This window comes from Lucilia sericata, unplaced genomic scaffold (assembly GCF_015586225.1).
Source record: "Lucilia sericata isolate MDLA Ls3-8-SP2 unplaced genomic scaffold, ASM1558622v1 Contig001036F_arrow, whole genome shotgun sequence".
In the NCBI taxonomy this organism is placed as follows: Eukaryota; Metazoa; Arthropoda; class Insecta; order Diptera; family Calliphoridae; genus Lucilia; species Lucilia sericata.
This window is the reverse complement of record NW_023995017.1, coordinates 122,556-141,873: the sequence shown is the minus strand read 5'-3', so window position 1 is coordinate 141,873 and position 19,318 is coordinate 122,556. Positions and strand designations below refer to the sequence as shown.

The 19,318-nt window shown below is 35.9% G+C and overlaps 3 protein-coding genes across 3 annotated transcripts; 2 read left to right on the top strand and 1 right to left on the bottom strand.

The window, feature by feature from the left end:
- The first annotated feature begins 7,783 nt into the window (after window positions 1-7,783).
- Window positions 7,784-9,473, top strand: LOC119609684 (AN1-type zinc finger protein 2A). Its single transcript, XM_037964556.1, has 4 exons — window positions 7,784-8,051; window positions 8,142-8,526; window positions 8,597-8,744; window positions 9,087-9,473. Exons 1-4 carry the CDS (start codon window positions 7,997-7,999, stop codon window positions 9,282-9,284), a joined length of 786 nt encoding a protein of 261 aa, XP_037820484.1. The 5' UTR covers window positions 7,784-7,996; the 3' UTR covers window positions 9,285-9,473.
- Window positions 9,444-13,017, bottom strand: LOC119609683 (conserved oligomeric Golgi complex subunit 3). The gene is made up of 9 exons (XM_037964555.1): window positions 12,787-13,017; window positions 12,208-12,726; window positions 11,644-12,149; window positions 11,441-11,580; window positions 11,223-11,383; window positions 11,024-11,156; window positions 10,785-10,960; window positions 10,141-10,722; window positions 9,444-10,074 (listed from the first exon to the last, which is right to left on the bottom strand). Exons 1-9 carry the CDS (start codon window positions 12,946-12,948, stop codon window positions 9,640-9,642), a joined length of 2,814 nt encoding a protein of 937 aa, XP_037820483.1. The 5' UTR covers window positions 12,949-13,017; the 3' UTR covers window positions 9,444-9,639.
- Window positions 13,018-13,641: 624 nt separating this feature from the next.
- On the top strand, window positions 13,642-18,525 carry LOC119609685 (exocyst complex component 2). Its single transcript, XM_037964557.1, has 9 exons — window positions 13,642-13,855; window positions 13,924-14,544; window positions 14,601-14,813; window positions 16,363-16,647; window positions 16,701-16,864; window positions 16,925-17,364; window positions 17,422-17,736; window positions 17,792-18,208; window positions 18,268-18,525. Exons 1-9 carry the CDS (start codon window positions 13,747-13,749, stop codon window positions 18,404-18,406), a joined length of 2,703 nt encoding a protein of 900 aa, XP_037820485.1. The 5' UTR covers window positions 13,642-13,746; the 3' UTR covers window positions 18,407-18,525.
- The last annotated feature ends 793 nt before the right edge of the window (window positions 18,526-19,318 follow it).

The window sequence follows — 19,318 nt, the reverse complement described above, 5'->3', positions numbered from 1 at the left end:
ATGGAAATTACAAGTGATCACAAATTTTCACTGTTTTGTCGATTGGAGCGTTATTTAAGGATCTACAGCCGATTTTATATTTTTCATATAAAAATCGATTTTTCATGGAAATTACAAGTGATCACAGATTTTCACTGATTTGTTGATTGGAGCGTTATTTAAGGATCTACAGCCGATTTTATGTTTTTCATATAAAAATCTATTTTTCATGGAAAATATGAGTGATCACAGATTTTCACTGTTTTCTCGATTGGAGCGTTATTTAACGATTTACAGCCAATTTTATGTTTTTCATATAAAAATCGATTTTTCATGGAAAATATGAGTGATCACAGATTTTCATTGTTTTGTCGATTGGAGCGTTATTTAAGGATCTACAGCCGATTTTATGTTTTTCATATAAAAATCGATTTTTCATGGAAAATATGAGTGATCACAGATTTTCACTGTTTTGTCGATTGGAGCGTTATTTAAGGATCTACAGCCGATTTTATGTTTTTCATATAAAAATCGATTTTTCATGGAAAATATGAGTGATCACAGATTTTAACTGTTTTGTCGATTGGAGCGTTATTTAAGGATCTACGGTCGATTTTATGTTTTTCATATAAAAATCGATTTTTCATGGAAATTACAAGTGATCACAGATTTTCACTACTTTGTCGATTGGAGCTTTATTTAAGGATCTACAGCTGATTTTATGTTTTTCATATAAAAATCGATTTTTCATGGAAATTACAAGTGATGACAGATTTTCACTGTTTTGTCGATTGGAGCGTTATTTAAGGATCTACGGTCGATTTTATATTTTTCATATAAAAATCGATTTTTCATGGAAAATATGAGTGATCACAGATTTTCACTGTTTTGTTGATTGGAGCGTTATTTAAGGATCTACAGCCGATTTTATGTTTTTCATATAAAAATCGCTTTTTCATGGAAATACAAGTGATCACAGATTTTCACTGCTTTGTCGATTGGAGCGTTATTTAAGGATCTACAGCCGATTTTATATTTTTCATATAAAAATCGATTTTTCATGGAAATTACAAGTGATCACAGATTTTCACTGATTTGTTGATTGGAGCGTTATTTAAGGATCTACAGCCGATTTTATGTTTTTCATATAAAAATCGATTTTTCATGGAAAATATGAGTGATCACAGATTTTCACTGCTTTGTCGATTGGAGCGTTATTTAAGGATCTACAGCCGATTTTATATTTTTCATATAAAAATCGATTTTTCATGGAAATTACAAGTGATCACAGATTTTCACTGATTTGTTGATTGGAGCGTTATTTAAGGATCTACAGCCGATTTTATGTTTTTCATATAAAAATCTATTTTTCATGGAAAATATGAGTGATCACAGATTTTCACTGTTTTCTCGATTGGAGCGTTATTTAACGATTTACAGCCAATTTTATGTTTTTCATATAAAAATCGATTTTTCATGGAAATTACAAGTGATCACAGATTTTCACTGTTTTGTTGATTGGAGCGTTATTTAAGGATCTACAGCCGATTTTATGTTTTTCATATAAAAATCGATTTTTCATGGAAAATATGAGTGATCACAGATTTTCACTGTTTTGTCGATTGGAGCGTTCTTTAAGGATCTACAGCCGATTTTATGTTTTTCATATAAAAATCGATTTTTCATGGAAAATATGAGTGATCACAGATTTTCACTGTTTTGTCGATTGGAGCGTTATTTAAGGATCTACAGCCGATTTTATGTTTTTCATATAAAAATCGATTTTTCATGGAAAATATGAGTGATCACAGATTTTCACTTCTTTGTCGATTGGAGCTTTATTTAAGGATCTACAGCTGATTTTATGTTTTTCATATAAAAATCGATTTTTCATGGAAATTACAAGTGATGACAGATTTTCACTGTTTTGTCGATTGGAGCGTTATTTAAGGATCTACAACTGATTTTATGTTTTTCATATAAAAATCGATTTTTCATGGAAATTACAAGTGATGACAGATTTTCACTGTTTTGTCGATTGGAGCGTTATTTAAGGATCTACGGTCGATTTTATATTTTTCATATAAAAATCGATTTTTCATGGAAAATATGAGTGATCACAGATTTTCACTGTTTTGTCGATTGGATCGTTATTTAAGGATCTACAACTGATTTTATGTTTTTCATATAAAAATCGATTTTTCATGGAAAATACAAGTGATCACAGATTTTCACTGTTTTGTCGGTTGGAGCGTTATTTAAGGATCTACAGCCGATTTTATGTTTTTCATATAAAAATCGATTTTGTTATGGAAAATATGAGTGATCACAGATTTTCACTGTTTTGTAGATTGGAGCGTTATTTAAGGATCTACAGCCGATTTTATGTTTTTCATATAAAAATCGATTTTTCATAGAAATTACAAGTGATCACAGATTTTCACTGTTTTGTTGATTGGAGCGTTATTTAAGGATCTACAGCCGATTTTATGTTTTTCATATAAAAATCGATTTTTTATGGAAAATATGAGTGATCACAGATTTTCACTGTTTTGTCGGTTGGAGCGTTATTTAAGGATCTACAGCCGATTTTATGTTTTTCATATAAAAATCGATTTTTTATGGAAAATATGAGTGATCACAGATTTTCATTGCTTTGTCGATTGGAGCGTTATTTAAGGATCTACAGCCGATTTTATGTTTTTCATATAAAAATCGATTTTTCATAGAAATTACAAGTTATCACAGATTTTCACTGTTTTGTTGATTGGAGCGTTATTTAAGGATCTACAGCCTTTTTTATGTTTTTCATATAAAAATCGATTTTTTATGGAAAATATGAGTGATCACAGATTTTCACTGTTTTGTCGATTGGATCGTTATTTAAGGATCTACAGCCGATTTTATGTTTTTCATATAAAAATCGATTTTTCATGGAAAATATGAGTGATCACAGATTTTCACTGTTTTGTAGATTGGAGCGTTATTTAAGGATCTACAGCCGATTTTATGTTTTTCATATAAAAATCGATTTTTCATGGAAATTACAAGTGATCACAGATTTTCACTGATTTGTTGATTGGAGCGTTATTTAAGGATCTACAGCCGATTTTATGTTTTTCATATAAAAATCGATTTTTTATGGAAAATATGAGTGATCACAGATTTTCACTGTTTTGTCGGTTGGAGCGTTATTTAAGGATCTACAGCCGATTTTATGTTTTTCATATAAAAATCGGTTTTGTTATGGAAAATATGAGTGATCACAGATTTTCATTGGTTTGTCGATTGGAGCGTTATTTAAGGATCTACAGCCGATTTTATGTTTTTCATATAAAAATCGATTTTTCATGGAAAATATGAGTGATCACAGATTTTCATTGCTTTGTCGATTGGAGCGTTATTTAAGGATCTACAGCCGATTTTATGTTTTTCATATAAAAATCGATTTTTCATGGAAAATATGAGTGATCACAGATTTTCACTGTTTTGTCGATTGGATCGTTATTTAAGGATCTACAGCCGATTTTATGTTTTTCATATAAAAATCGATTTTTCATGGAAAATATGAGTGATCACAGATTTTCACTGTTTTGTAGATTGGAGCGTTATTTAAGGATCTACAGCCGATTTTATGTTTTTCATATAAAAATCGATTTTTCATGGAAATTACAAGTGATCACAGATTTTCACTGTTTTGTTGATTGGAGCGTTATTTAAGGATCTACAGCCGATTTTATGTTTTTCATATAAAAATCGATTTTTTATGGAAAATATGAGTGATCACAGATTTTCACTGTTTTGTCGGTTGGAGCGTTATTTAAGGATCTACAGCCGATTTTATGTTTTTCATATAAAAATCGGTTTTGTTATGGAAAATATGAGTGATCACAGATTTTCATTGGTTTGTCGATTGGAGCGTTTTTTAAGGATCTACAGCCGATTTTATGTTTTTCATATAAAAATCGATTTTTCATGGAAAATATGAGTGATCACAGATTTTCACTGTTTTGTCGGTTGGAGCGTTATTTAAGGATCTACAGCCGATTTTATGTTTTTCATATAAAAATCGGTTTTGTTATGGAAAATATGAGTGATCACAGATTTTCATTGGTTTGTCGATTGGAGCGTTTTTTAAGGATCTACAGCCGATTTTATGTTTTTCATATAAAAATCGATTTTTCATGGAAAATATGAGTGATCACAGATTTTCACTGTTTTGTCGGTTGGAGCGTTATTTAAGGATCTACAGCCGATTTTATGTTTTTCATATAAAAATCGATTTTTCATAGAAATTACAAGTGATCACAGATTTTCACTGATTTGTTGATTGGAGCGTTATTTAAGGATCTACAGCCGATTTTAAGTTTTTCATATAAAAATCGATTTTTCATGGAAATTACAAGTGATCACAGATTTTCACTGTTTTGTTGATTGGAGCGTTATTTAAGGATCTACAGCCGATTTTATGTTTTTCATATAAAAATCGATTTTTTATGGAAAATATGAGTGATCACAGATTTTCACTGTTTTGTCGGTTGGAGCGTTATTTAAGGATCTACAGCCGATTTTATGTTTTTCATATAAAAATCGGTTTTGTTATGGAAAATATGAGGGATCACAGATTTTCATTGGTTTGTCGATTGGAGCGTTTTTTAAGGATCTACAGCCGATTTTATGTTTTTCATATAAAAATCGATTTTTCATGGAAAATATGAGTGATCACAGATTTTCATTGCTTTGTCGATTGGAGCGTTATTTAAGGATCTACAGCCGATTTTATGTTTTTCATATAAAAATCGATTTTTCATAGAAATTACAAGTGATCACAGATTTTCACTGATTTGTTGATTGGAGCGTTATTTAAGGATCTACAGCCGATTTTAAGTTTTTCATATAAAAATCGATTTTTCATGGAAATTACAAGTGATCACAGATTTTCACTGTTTTGTTGATTGGAGCGTTATTTAAGGATCTACAGCCTTTTTTATGTTTTTCATATAAAAATCGATTTTTTATGGAAAATATGAGTGATCACAGATTTTCACTGTTTTGTTGATTGGAGCGTTATTTAAGGATATACAGCCGATTTTATGTTTTTCATATAAAAATCGATTTTTCATGGAAAATACAAGTGATCACAGATTTTCACTGTTTTGTAGATTGGAGCGTTTTTTAAGGATCTACAGCCGATTTTATGTTTTTCATATAAAAATCGATTTTTTATGGAAATTACAAGTGATCACAGATTTTCACTGTTTTGTTGATTGGAGCGTTATTTAAGGATATACAGCCGATTTTATGTTTTTCATATAAAAATCGATTTTTTATGGAAAATATGAGTGATCACAGATTTTCACTGTTTTGTCGATTGGATCGTTATTTAAGGATCTACAGCCGATTTTATGTTTTTCATATAAAAATCGATTTTTCATGGAAAATACAAGTGATCACAGATTTTCACTGTTTTGTCGGTTGGAGCGTTATTTAAGGATCTACAGCCGATTTTATGTTTTTCATATAAAAATCGATTTTGTTATGGAAAATATGAGTGATCACAGATTTTCACTGTTTTGTAGATTGGAGCGTTATTTAAGGATCTACAGCCGATTTTATGTTTTTCATATAAAAATCGATTTTTCATAGAAATTACAAGTGATCACAAATTTTCACTGTTTTGTCAATTGGAGCGTTATTTAAGGATCTACAGCCGATTTTATGTTTTTCATATAAAAATCTATTTTTCATGGAAAATATGAGTGATCACAGATTTTCACTGTTTTGTAGATTGGAGCGTTTTTTAAGGATCTACAGCCGATTTTATGTTTTTCATATAAAAATCGATTTTTCATGGAAATTACAAGTGATCACAGATTTTCACTGTTTTGTTGATTGGAGCGTTATTTAAGGATCTACAGCCGATTTTATGTTTTTCATATAAAAATCGATTTTGTTATGGAAAATATGAGTGATCACAGATTTTCACTGTTTTGTCGGTTGGAGCGTTATTTAAGGATCTACAGCCGATTTTATGTTTTTCATATAAAAATCGATTTTTCATGGAAATTACAAGTGATCACAGATTTTCACTGTTTTGTTGATTGGAGCGTTATTTAAGGATATACAGCCGATTTTATGTTTTTCATATAAAAATCTATTTTTTATGGAAAATATGAGTGATCACAGATTTTCACTGTTTTGTCGATTGGATCGTTATTTAAGGATCTACAGCCGATTTTATGTTTTTCATATAAAAATCGATTTTTCATGGAAATTACAAGTGATCACAGATTTTCACTGTTTTGTCGATTGGAGCGTTATTTAAGGATCTACAGCCGATTTTATGTTTTTCATATAAAAATCGATTTTGTTATGGAAAATATGAGTGATCACAGATTTTCACTGTTTTGTCGGTTGGAGCGTTATTTAAGGATCTACAGCCGATTTTATGTTTTTCATATAAAAATCGATTTTGTTATGGAAAATATGAGTGATCACAGATTTTCACTGTTTTGTAGATTGGAGCGTTATTTAAGGATCTACAGCCGATTTTATGTTTTTCATATAAAAATCGATTTTTCATGGAAATTACAAGTGATCACAAATTTTCACTGTTTTGTCAATTGGAGCGTTATTTAAGGATCTACAGCCGATTTTATGTTTTTCATATAAAAATCTATTTTTCATGGAAAATATGAGTGATAACATATTTTCACTGTTTTGTCGATTGGAGCGTTATTTAAGGATCTACAGCCGATTTTATGTTTTTCATATAAAAATCGATTTTTCATGGAAAATATGAGTGATCACAGATTTTCACTGCTTTGTCGATTGGAGCGTTATTTAAGGATCTACAGCCGATTTTATATTTTTCATATAAAAATCGATTTTTCATGGAAATTACAAGTGATCACAGATTTTCACTGTTTTGTTGATTGGAGCGTTATTTAAGGATCTACAGCCCATTTTATGTTTTTCATATAAAAATCGATTTTTTATGGAAAATATGAGTGATCACAGATTTCCACTCTTTTGTCGATTGGAGCGTTATTTAAGGATCTACAACCGATTTTATGTGTTTCATATAAAAATCGATTTTTAATGGTAATTATAAATGATCACAGATTTCCAATGTTTTGTTTATTGGTTCGTTATTTAAGGATTTAGAGCCGATTTTATGTTTTTCATATAAAAATCGATTTTTCATGGAAAATATGAGTGATCATAGATTTTAACTGTTTTGTAAATTGGAGCGTTATTTAAGATCTACAGACGATTTTATGTTTTTCATATAAAAATCGATTTTTCATGGAAAATATGAGTGATCACAGATTTTAACTGTTTTTTTCGATTGGTGCGTTATTTAAGGATCTACAGCCGATTTTATGTTGTTCATATAAAAGTCGGTTTTTGATGGAAATTACAAGTGATCACAGATTTTCACCGTTTTGTTGATTAGAGCGTTATTTAAGGATCTACAGCCAATGATGGAAATTAAGACTTTATATCTGTTTGGTCATCATTTAAGGATCTATATCCGATTTTGCGTTTTTAGATACGTGATTGAGTTGAGTGATTACAGACTTTTACTAATTGCTTTAATTGATCGTTATTTAAGGATTTATTTTAGCGAATATTTCCATATTATTTGTTTTTTTGAAATATATTAATTTTGAGTTCATAATTGCACTGTGATGAATACCATTGGAAAAAAATAAAACAAACTGTGAAAATCTCAACGCCGTTAACATTATTTAGCCGCCGCAGAGTTATAATTGTCAGCTATCGCCGTTGTAGAAAATTTTTGTTGACGTAGGTGTCTGACGAAATGTCAAACATCATTTATTTTTCATTAGGATTTTGTATAAATTGCAGATATTTTGTTTAGTCATCTTTTGTTTTGGTGCAATTTTTAACAAAAAGTGGTCATATCGTTCCAATTGTTCGAGATTATTTTAGAATAAATTTTAAATTTCAACATTCCAGTAATAATTAGTTTATTAACAAAAGCATAAACATGGAATTTCCACATTTAGGACAACATTGCAATGAAAAAACATGCAACAGACTTGGTAAGTATATCTATTCTACTTTTCCAAACACGGAAGTGTTTTCGAATACATACCAGTTTCACATACTAAAGGTATTTGTTCTATTTTGAGATTTTTTACCCATGAAATGTGATGCTTGCAATCAAGTATTTTGTTCCTCGCACTTTAACTATGAACAGCACAATTGTGCCTCCGGTTTGCGCAAAGATTATCAAGTGCCGTTATGTCCACTGTGTGGTGAACCCGTACCAACTGCCCCTGGTGTTGAACCGGATTTGACGGTGGGACAACACATCGACCAACAATGTAAATCGGATTCTCGAAAAATTTTCACCAACCGTTGTTCCTATAAAAACTGCAAACGAAAAGAATTAATACCAGTCAACTGTTCCCAATGCAAACGTAACTTTTGTTTGCGTCATCGTCACACCGCCGATCATGAATGCCAGTCATCGTCATTAAAAAATGAAACTGATCAAAAAAGGAATATGGCAGCGTAAGTATCAAGAAAATCTGTGTTAAATCTAGTTAATTAATAACATGTTTTTTTATGTTTACTTTTATAGGAAAGCTGCCGAACAACGACGTACACAAAAACCACCAAATACTTTATTTAATACTGCACCCAAACCCACTACCGCTGCAGTCAGAGCAGCAGCAGCACAACGTTTGACGGCAGGTTCTAGTCAAATGCAAACTATTCAGGGAAACATAGTAAGTTTATTTTGTTATTATTGCATACAATTATGTTCTGAAGAAAGGCAATATATATGGACGAGTCCAGATTATAAAATATAGTATAACCTATAGTGTGGTCAATATTCTAGTCTTTAGTGTGGATAATAGTCCAGTTTGTAGTACGGACTATAGCCTAGTCCATAGTCAGGACTATAGCACACATAGTCTGGAAGATAATATAGCCTGGAATATAGACTGAAGTTCATAGTCTGGACTGTAGTTTACCCTATAGTCTGAACTATAGTTTTATCTATAGTTAGAACTCTAGTCTGTAGTCAAGTTTATACAAAACATATTCTAAATTCAATTTCTTTACAGTCAGAGGATGAAGCTTTAGCTCGTGCCATTGCCTTGTCCATTATGGAATTAGATGAAACCAACGATCGCAATAGACGGAATGAAACGGCAGCAGCAGCTGCCGCCACAAATACACAACGACGCAATAACACTACCGTCCCAGTGGGAGGTAATGATCAGCAACAAAACTCTGGCAAAGACAAATGCTCTTTATCGTAGTTCAAACAGTGACTTATTTAGCAGCTATGTAGAAAAACAAAAACTTATTGAGACATTTGCCTGAGCAGCGCTTTAGTAGACCAACATCAACTAGACATTATTTTAAATTTGTAGATCTTTATGAATTTTAAAATAGAACTATAGTTAATTAGTAAATGATTCTATTGCAGAGATTGTTAAAACTCGTAATTTATTATTAACTTTTTTCTAAACCCATAAAAACACTAAGAAAGTTTTTTTTAACATTATTTATATTATTATTATTATTGTATGTTTTATGTTTTATTGTGTAGTTTAATAAAAATAAAATATAAGTATAATTATAAGTGTAATATGTATAATAACATTGTCCTAACTATTCAGCGGTAGAGTTTATATCATTGCCTGCTGGCATATCGTTACTTTGAGCAGGTTCTGGCGATAGTGCTGTTGGTGAGGTAACACTGCTATTATTGCCAGAGGACTCTGTTAGCTCGGGCAAATTTTCCATGGCTTCTTTTGCAGTAGAACCCTCAAAACTAACTTTTTTGTCTAGGGATATTTTTCTTTGTGGTTGTTGTTGTTCAGAGGAATTTGTGGGCAAAATACTGTTGTCTACAGAAGCTACACTTGTTTTACGTTGAACTGCTGAGAAATTAATCATGGCATCGGCTGCTAAAATACTAGCGCTGGATAGTATAATGGAGACCTGCTCTGCAGAAGGGCAACTAGTAATAATCATGTCATCTGGACTATAGCCATTGGTGGTTAATAATTGCTCGAGTTTAACAAAAGATTGTATAATGTTGTTCTAAAACGCACAAAAAAATAAGCAAATATTTAAAAACTTTCTGAATTTAATTCCACTAAAACTTACTCTTATGGGTCGGAATATTATAAATTCAGTATCCCGATTGCTTAAATACAATTGCATGGAACGCTGCAACATGGGCAGTTTGCTTTTGATCAAACGTTGTGTCTCCTGTATAACACTACTTATCTGTTGAGGACTGGCCCAAGCACTTTGCCTTAATGCATAGTTTATCTTATTATTTTGTGTTTGCTGCTGCTGTTGCTCCTTGTTTACGGCTGGCTGGACAGTATTCACCACCGCTTGTGCCTTATCCAGGAATGTTACTAGTGGAGCAGCCAAAGTTTGCAGCGAATCTTTAATAAACTTTTCACAAACAAATTTCAATTGACGGTCTACTTCTTTGCGTGAATCCAATAAATGTTCTTTTATCTGTGGTGTACCTTCTAGTAAAAACTCCAGCAAAGCATTATTGCTACCCATGGAAAACAGTTGTTTGCGTTTTTGCAATAGACCAAAGGCAGCAGTTTTCACTTTACTGAAATCCAAAGAGGTTTCTTTTACAGTAAAATCCACACGAAAGGGTGCAATTTGTTCTCGTAAAATTAACAAATGTTTAATTTCAAATAATTCACCATCTATGGGAGTCTGTAAGGAAGGTAATTAATGTTAATGGTTATGTTTTAATATAACTTTGACTTTCGTCTTGCCTTAGATTGTGATATTTTCGAGGCTGCCGCGGAGACACTTTGTATACAATGTTTTAAAGCTTCTTGAGATAGACCCTGGAATATGGGCCGATCAACACAACGATAGAGACGTGATAAACAAACCAATGTACGTCTAACAGTGGGATACCACATGCCATGCAAATCAGCCGGTGAATCTAAAGATATAAAAAGGAATTTTCAAAAATTAGAAAACATATGACATTAACCGAAATACTTACTCATATTTCTGACACGACTAACACTTGTATCAACACTTTCGGCTTCTGTAACATTAGAAGTTGTAGATACCAACGAGGACCTTGAATCAAAGCGACGTATTTGTGGAGGATCTTGCAAAGACAAAGCTATACTCTAAAATACACAGAAAAAGAAAAACTTTACAATAACACTAAACAGATTAAGCAATTCTTGCTCCACCTCCATCATTTCCAATTTCTCAGGATAAGCCAAATCTCCAGCCGAAGGATTGTAATTCAAGATATCAGATTGTAAATACAAATGAGCTCTGAATACCAAACGTTCTTGGACATCTTGCAGCAGTTGATTGGCTATAGTGGCAAAGGCCTCCAAAGCAGTGGCTATAAACAATATACAAATAATAATTGAAATGATTTAAACAAAGCTCAAAAACTTACGATTTTGTTGCACATGTTCCTCTAGCATTTCTATTCTTAATATTGAGCAAATTTCAGCCAATGTTTCCAAATGATTTATATGAATAATAAACGGACGCATAGTGTCATAAAGAATATTACACAAATTCTCCAGATATGATCTTTAAACGGAACAAAATTAACTTGTATTAAAAAAAAAAATCTTGATCTTATCTTTTACTCACGTTAATTGCTCGCTTTCCAAGGCGAAAAATTGGTAATACAATCTCTGCTCATCTTGGCATATATGCACCAGAAAAGCACAAGAGCTGCGCATTAAAGCACAATGATCACCCTTATGCTGAGTTTTAATATCCTTAATAGCTTTATCAACTGCGGGTGTCATTATGGTGGCCCTTTCATTTAGATAATTCTGTTGCAATTCCGCTAAAAGATTTGCATACTCCGGACATACATTGATACGAGATTCAATCATTTGTGAAACTCTTTTAACCTTAGCCGCCGAGGTTTGATATTTACCATAGTATAAAGCAAAAGCTGCATCGGGAGAGGTAATAGAGGCCTCTGTACTACTACTACTTCCGCTTACCGTGCTATTCTGTTTGGGATGCAAAGTAGCTTCGGTAGCTTGTGACATTACAGTGTTAACATAGTTTTTAACCAGCGTCACAGCCTTGGCCAAACAATGTTTGTATTTGATGATAAAAGCAGGAGAATCTTTAAATTTCGACTGAAACAAGTTTATAACGATTAAAACCATACAACAAAAGTTGGAAAAAGAAACTTACATGATCCTTTAGATAAGTCAAACATTCATCTATTTTGTTCAAACATTCACGAAACGACTCTGAGGCTACTGAGAGAGTAGGACTGTGTAGACGTTGATTTAAAAGTTCCACTTGGTTGAAATAGTGCAAACGTTTGTGTATTTCATCTCCCAAAGACTGCAACTTTTCCTGTTCCTCTATCAACTGTTCACTGGCATTATTAAGAGCCTCAGTTTTTTCCGATACAAAATCATATTCCTCACGTAAGGTTTTCAAACGTCCCATGGCTGCCTCTATTTGTGTTAACATACGTTTGCACTCCGTACTTCTGGTAATCAACTGCTGCAAATAACGATGTGATACCGCATTGCTATTCTCATGTATTTCGGCATGAACACGATCGTACAGCAGCAAAAAATCATGGGTGGTATCTATACCCGGTGGCAGTGATTGCTGTAGACTGCTAAGAGACAAGGAATTTGTTTCTAAATCGGTAGTAGTATCCTTTACTTCATCACTAGCTTGTTCCGTGGAGGGTAACTGGAAAAATTAAACAAAATGTTAGTGCCTCAAATCGATTTCGTATTGTGTACAATTTACCTCTGCTTCCTGCGACCATATTGAATTGATTTGCTCAAGACATTCATCTTGTGTTACATTCAAAGCAGCTAGGGCATTGTTTTTAGCATCCCACAATAGGAGTCGTGAGCGAATTTTCCGTAAATTTTCATTTTCTAGCTGAACACTGGCTACGTCATCCATTCTTGGCCTGCATCCGTTAAAAAAACACAACTATTTTCGTTTGTTTCGTTTTTCACTGTCATTCGTTCTTTTTTTTTCGCAATCAGCTGTTGACATAAATTGCCAAGTTGCCAGATGTGGCGTATTTTTTATACCCTACAACACCATAGTGGGGAGGGTATATTATTTTCTGTGTGCTCTGTGATATGGCGGCCATGCCCGACTTACTTTTCTACTTTTTTTGATTAATTTTGCTGAGTTCGACACACAAACACGTATATTAATATAATTCCGGCAGATTTTGCTCAGATACCCCCTTTAAGTTCGATCCCTACAAGAACAGTGACAGTCATTTGACTGGCACTACTGATGGATGGATTCTATCATAGCGTAGAACAAAGTTTCTATAAGTTTCTTAAGGGCAATATGAAAAAAGTGATGGAAACATTTGCTTACGTGTGATTTTGCATCTCCCTCACACTTATGAATTCTCTCGACTTTAAAACTGCTCACTCTTTTGTTGTTTACAAATCATGGATGATGGAAATGTTAGTCAGGGTTGACTAATCAGGCTTGATAGATATATCCATCACTGTTAACAATATGCATATGCTTAGTTCATATAAAAAACAGATTTTTGCTGTAAATCAGCAAAATTGCTGACATGCATTGTTCGAATTTGCTTTGTTTCATTCCATTTCGTTTTTGACAACATAGCTATTTGTTTTGATTTGTTTATTATTAAAAAAATAAAGGGTGTCGTTTTTTTTTTAATCTACATGATTTGTTCAATTTAGGAAAAGAAAATAATCTATATTAATGGCTCCGCAACCTGTGGTAACTGGTCTTTCACCAAAAGAGGGACCGCCTGGAACTCGTGTTATAATACGTGGTGAATTTTTGGGTTCTAAACCCACAGATTTGATAGGTAAACAAGAAATGGATTGTATTCGTCATCTAAATTTGCTGGAAAATGATAATGTATTTTTCTTAAAGGTTTGAAAATTTGTGGTTTCGACTGTCTACTCTCGGCCGAATGGGTGTCACCCAATAAAATCATAGCCCGTTCAGGACCAGCAAAGGGAATTGGTGATATTATTGTTACCACCAGAAGTGGTGGTGAGGGTACCTCGTCGGTGCAATTTAGAGCTATAGGTAATCATGAAATTATTGGTCCCTTAAAAGAGTCTGCTGTATGGATAGATGAAGCTCCCTCACAAAATTTCGCCTGGGGTAGACGTACTCTAGTGCAGTCCGTGCTGACGCAGGAGGATCCCTTGGGTTTATCTACCGAGGGCAATGAGCAGAAAAATGTAGAAAATCTAAGAGAACTATTTCCAAATAATAGTGGCGACTTGTTGCAGGAGAATTTTTCTCCGGCCTTGTTTTTATTGGAAAAACATTCGGCTACTACGTTTGCGGACTTGAAAGCTGGTCTTAATTATCTAAATCGTAAAGTAGAATCTCAGAAAGAGGGTCAACTTTCCTTTTTGAAATCGAATGCGGGCTCTGTAATTGATCAGCTGGATACTATGATGAATATACGTGATAAGCTGCAAGAGGATCAAAAGCAATATGGTCCTGAACCTCTAAAGGTTCTGCAAGAGGAAATTGAAAGTAAGATTACTGTTTTTATATTTTTGTATAGTACTATATATTGTCATCTTTTTTAGATTCCATTTCTGAGTCTGAAAATATATTCACTGATGTGTTGTTGCGTAAAGAGAAGGCCGATTCGACCAGGGCAGTGTTGTTGGCATTATCTCGTCACAAATTCTTATTTTGTTTACCTAACTCTGTGGAGAAAAGAGCTGCCGCTGGAGAATTTGATATTGTTGTTAACGATTACGCCAGAGCAAAGAGTCGTTTAGTAAAAACGAAATTCCGGTAAGTTAGAAGATAGATAGATAGATAGATAGATAGATAGATAGATAGATAGATAGATAGATAGATAGATAGATAGATAGATACTAATAGATAGATAGATATATTAGATAGATGATAATAGATAGATCCTAGATACTCGTCGCTCTCGCTCGCTAGTCTGGCTCGTCGCTCTCTCGCTCTCTCGTCGCTTCGCTCGCTCGATCGCTCGCTCGCTCGCTCTCGCTCGCTCGCTCGCTCGCTCGCCTCGCTCTCGCTCGCTCGCTGCTCGCTCTCGCTCGCTCGCTCGCTCGCTCGCTCTGCTCGCTCGCTCCTCGCTCGCTCGCTCGCTGCTCTCGCTCGCTCGCTCGCTCGCTCGCTCGCTCCTCGCTCGCTCGCTCGCTCGCTCGCTCTCGCTCGCTCGCTCGCTCGCTCGCTCGCTCGCTTCGCTCGCTCGCTCGCTCGCTCCTCGCTGCTCGCTCGCCGCTCGCTCGCTCGCTCGCTCGCTCGCTCGCTCGCTCGCTCGCTCGCTCGCTCGCTCGCTCGCTCGCTCGCTCGCTCGCTCGCTCGCTCGCTCGCTCGCTCGCTCGCTCGCTCGCTCGCTCGCTCGCTCGCTCGCTCGCTCGCTCGCTCGCTCGCTCGCTCGCTCGCTCGCTCGCTCGCTCGCTCGCTCGCTCGCTCGCTCGCTCGCTCGCTCGCTCGCTCGCTCGCTCGCTCGCTCGCTCGCTCGCTCGCTCGCTCGCTCGCTCGCTCGCTCGCTCGCTCGCTCGCTCGCTCGCTCGCTCGCTCGCTCGCTCGCTCGCTCGCTCGCTCGCTCGCTCGCTCGCTCGCTCGCTCGCTCGCTCGCTCGCTCGCTCGCTCGCTCGCTCGCTCGCTCGCTCGCTCGCTCGCTCGCTCGCTCGCTCGCTCGCTCGCTCGCTCGCTCGCTCGCTCGCTCGCTCGCTCGCTCGCTCGCTCGCTCGCTCGCTCGCTCGCTCGCTCGCTCGCTCGCTCGCTCCTCGCTCGCTCGCTCGCTCGCTCGCTCGCTCGCTCGCTCGCTCGCTCGCTCGCTCGCTCGCTCGCTCGCTCGCCTCGCTCGCTCTCTCTCTCGCTCGCTCGCTCGCTCGCTCGCTCGCTCGCTCGCTCCTCGCTCGCTCGCTCGCTCGCTCGCTCGCTCGCTCGCTCGCTCCTCGCTCGCTCTCTCGCTCGCTCGCTCGCTCGCTCGCTCGCTCGCTCGCTCGCTCGCTCGCTCGCTCGCTCGCTCGCTCGCTCGCTCGCTCGCTCGCTCGCTCGCTCGCTCGCCGCTCGCTCGCTCGCTCGCTCGCTCGCTCGCTCTCTCGCTCGCTCGCTCGCTCGCTCGCTCGCTCGCTCGCTCGCTCGCTCTCTCGCTCGCTCTCTCGCTCCTCGCTCGCTCGCTCGCTCGCTCGCTCGCTCGCTCGCTCGCTCGCTCGCTCGCTCGCTCGCTCTCTCGCTCGCTCGCTCGCTCGCTCGCTCCTCGCTCGCTCGCTCGCTCGCTCGCTCGCTCGCTGCTCGCTCGCTCGCTCTTCGCCTCGTCCCTCCCTCTCTCTTTCTTGCCCATTCTGTCTCCTTTTTCGCTCTTCCGCCAAGTAATGGAAGAAGTCGATCAACGTATTTTACAAATTCGAAAACAATTACACGAAAAAGTTATAAAAATGCCCCAAAGCGTTGAACAACAACGTAAACTTATTAAAGCTCTAATAAGTTTAGAGGTGCAACAGTCCGGGACTAGTTTAAATGACAAGCTACGCAATACTGATCCAGCTTGGGATGCCATTGATGCAAGATCGAAATATTTAGAACAGACATTTAAGCAAACATTTGAACAATATGCCAGCAAAGATGCTCAAGGAGCAGAAAGTAAGATTTAAGAAAAAACGAAATCAAAATTATACAATTTAATTCTTTTGCAGAAAGTAAAAATCGTGATATGTCTCAGACACCCAATCGTGTGCTGTTCTGTGAAGAGATCTGTGAGATAGCAGCATCACAATTACCAGACCTGTGGCGTCTGGGTCAGATGTATTTTACAGGTGAACTAAGAGGTCCCAATGATCCCAGACCAGGAGATTTCAAGGTAGGTCTTTTGTTTTAATAAAAACCAATCATTTTTATAACTTTAATATTTCTCTTATAGCGCATGATTTTAACGGCGATCGAAAAATTCTGTATATATCTAAAAGTGGCTATGTGTACCACAGATTCTGAGGCCCGTACTTTAAGGCAATCGGTAGGTCTTATATGGCCTATAAACCATGGTTCTCATGATGTTTTCAAATCTTGGCTACCGCAATGTTTACGTTATACTCGCATAACTTATGCCACCTTAATTAGTTTGGATTTACCTTCGTCTGCTTTGGATATAGTGCAAAAATTCATTGATGCCACACGTCTCCATTGTTTCTCTAATATATTCGAAAAGGCCACACAAAATTGCAATAAACTTACAGAATTAGAAACCTGGGAAATGGGAGTGGAAGATTTTCCCGGAGCTACTCTATTACCACAACGTTTGGAGGAATTATTAATTGAAACTCTAGAAGAGGCTCAACAATCCTGTATTAATCCGGAAATGAGGTATTTATAGTATGACCAACATAAATAGATTTTTTAATAATTTTGTGAAATTTATAGGGAAGGAAATCTTTTGGAATCAGAATCCGATGGTCAGCGTGAGGTGTCTTTGCGCTTACAGCAATTACTTTTATGTTTTTGTAATGTCATACAAGAATTAGCTTTTCATTCGCATAAAGAGGAAACACCAACCCACAATGTTTCTCAATTACTGGGCTATCCCAATAACCAATCCAGTGGCCCTGCTTCTGGTAGATTTACCAGTTTATCAGCTACTACAGCCATAACATGGGAGCAACGCATGTTATGCTGTTTGGCCAATTGTGCCTATTGCAATAAAAGTTTTTTCCACAAAGTGGGCAACCTATTTGAAAAGTAAGTTGAACTTGTAAATCTTCAAAAGTAAAAATAACTTAAATCCTTTTTTCAGATTCGGTTATCCTTTGCCCTCTTTAGCTATAGAAACGGCTCGTTATTCGGTTAACAAATTATTTTCCAACATCTTGGATGCCTATGTAGAGCATAAGGGTGATCCTTTGGTGGGTACAATTGAACCCTCCATGTATCTGGGTGCCTTTCAATGGGACATTGAAATGTCAATTGGCCAGTTAAGACCTTACGCCCATGAATGTTGTGATAATTTGGTGGGTGTTTATTCGGAAATTTTTACCATATCTCCAGCTTTATTAAGGCCCATTCTAGAGCCTATTGTATTGACTATATCCGAAGAGTTGGCACGTTTAATGAGTTGTGTGCCCCAGTTCAGTTATACCGGAGCCATACAAGCCAGTGTTGATATACGTTTGTTAAGGGATGCTTTAAAATTGTATACAAATGAGACGGGAAGGTAGGTCTTTGGTAGATTTTATTTATTTTGTTGGTTTGCTTAATTAGCTTTATTTCCAGAAACTATTTCCTAGAGGCCTTAGAAGCCATCAATCCTCCTTTGGATGTGGATCAACAAAAACATGCTGACGAAATATTGGAACGTGTTAAAGAACGCATGAAACTGCAATTAATGTGTTTTTCCGTAAAAGAACCTTAAGAAGTGACGTAAAATTATTTATTTATAAAAATATTATTGATGGTATTGCTTAAATATTGAAATTTTTAAATAAAATGCTTATTTATGAATAAATATTCGAGAAAATTAATAAATTTGCAAACTTTATTACATTCCAAACTTGATTATTCTTTTAATGTTTCTGAAAAATAAATTTTCGAAATTTTAAGTTTAAAATTAAAAAACTACTTTCGATCTCCGATATTGAAAAAAACAATCAACTTGGAATTTTGCGTTAAAATGTTTTTAATATTGAATTTTGAAATTGGACTCGTTGAAAATCTTTGCAAATCAACTTGTTTTTTCAATTTTCTATTGAAATTTAATATTTTAAAACCTGTTCGAAAACTTCCTATTGACCAGACTATAAACTAGACTATAGACTAGACTATAGACTGTACTATAGACTGTACTATAGACTATACTATAGACTATATTATAGACTAGACTACAGACTATATTATAGACTAGACTATAGACTGGACTATAGACTAGACTATAGACTAGACTATAGACTAGACTATAGACTAGACTATAGACTAGACTATAGACTTGACTATAGACTAGACTATAGACTTGACTATAGACTAGATTATAGACTGGACTACAGATTAGACTATAGACTAGAACATAGCCTAGAATGTAGACTAGACTATAGACTAGACTATAGACTAGACTATAGACTAGACTATACACTACACTATAGACTAGACTATAGACTTGACTATAGACTAGACTATAGACTATAGACTAGACTATAGACTAGACTATAGACTAGACTAGACTAGACTATAGACTAGACTAGACTAGACTATAGACTAGACTATAGACTAGACTATAGACTAGACTATAGACTAGACTATAGTATAGACTAGACTATAGACTAGACTATAG

Excerpts from the sequence above, each read along its gene's own strand:
- LOC119609684 (XM_037964556.1), top strand. The coding sequence starts at position 7,997 with ATGGAATTTCCACATTTAGGACAACATTGCAATGAAAAAACATGCAAC. Across the intron at positions 8,527-8,596 it reads CAAAAAAGGAATATGGCAGC|GAAAGCTGCCGAACAACGAC; the intron begins GTAAGTATCAAG and ends TTACTTTTATAG. Across the intron at positions 8,745-9,086 it reads AAACTATTCAGGGAAACATA|TCAGAGGATGAAGCTTTAGC; the intron begins GTAAGTTTATTT and ends ATTTCTTTACAG.
- LOC119609683 (XM_037964555.1), bottom strand. The coding sequence starts at position 12,948 with ATGGATGACGTAGCCAGTGTTCAGCTAGAAAATGAAAATTTACGGAAA. Across the intron at positions 12,727-12,786 it reads TATGGTCGCAGGAAGCAGAG|TTACCCTCCACGGAACAAGC; the intron begins GTAAATTGTACA and ends TAATTTTTCCAG. Across the intron at positions 11,581-11,643 it reads TTGGAAAGCGAGCAATTAAC|ATCATATCTGGAGAATTTGT; the intron begins GTGAGTAAAAGA and ends TTCCGTTTAAAG.
- LOC119609685 (XM_037964557.1), top strand. The coding sequence starts at position 13,747 with ATGGCTCCGCAACCTGTGGTAACTGGTCTTTCACCAAAAGAGGGACCG. Across the intron at positions 13,856-13,923 it reads TAAACCCACAGATTTGATAG|GTTTGAAAATTTGTGGTTTC; the intron begins GTAAACAAGAAA and ends TTTTTCTTAAAG. Across the intron at positions 14,545-14,600 it reads TCTGCAAGAGGAAATTGAAA|ATTCCATTTCTGAGTCTGAA; the intron begins GTAAGATTACTG and ends CATCTTTTTTAG.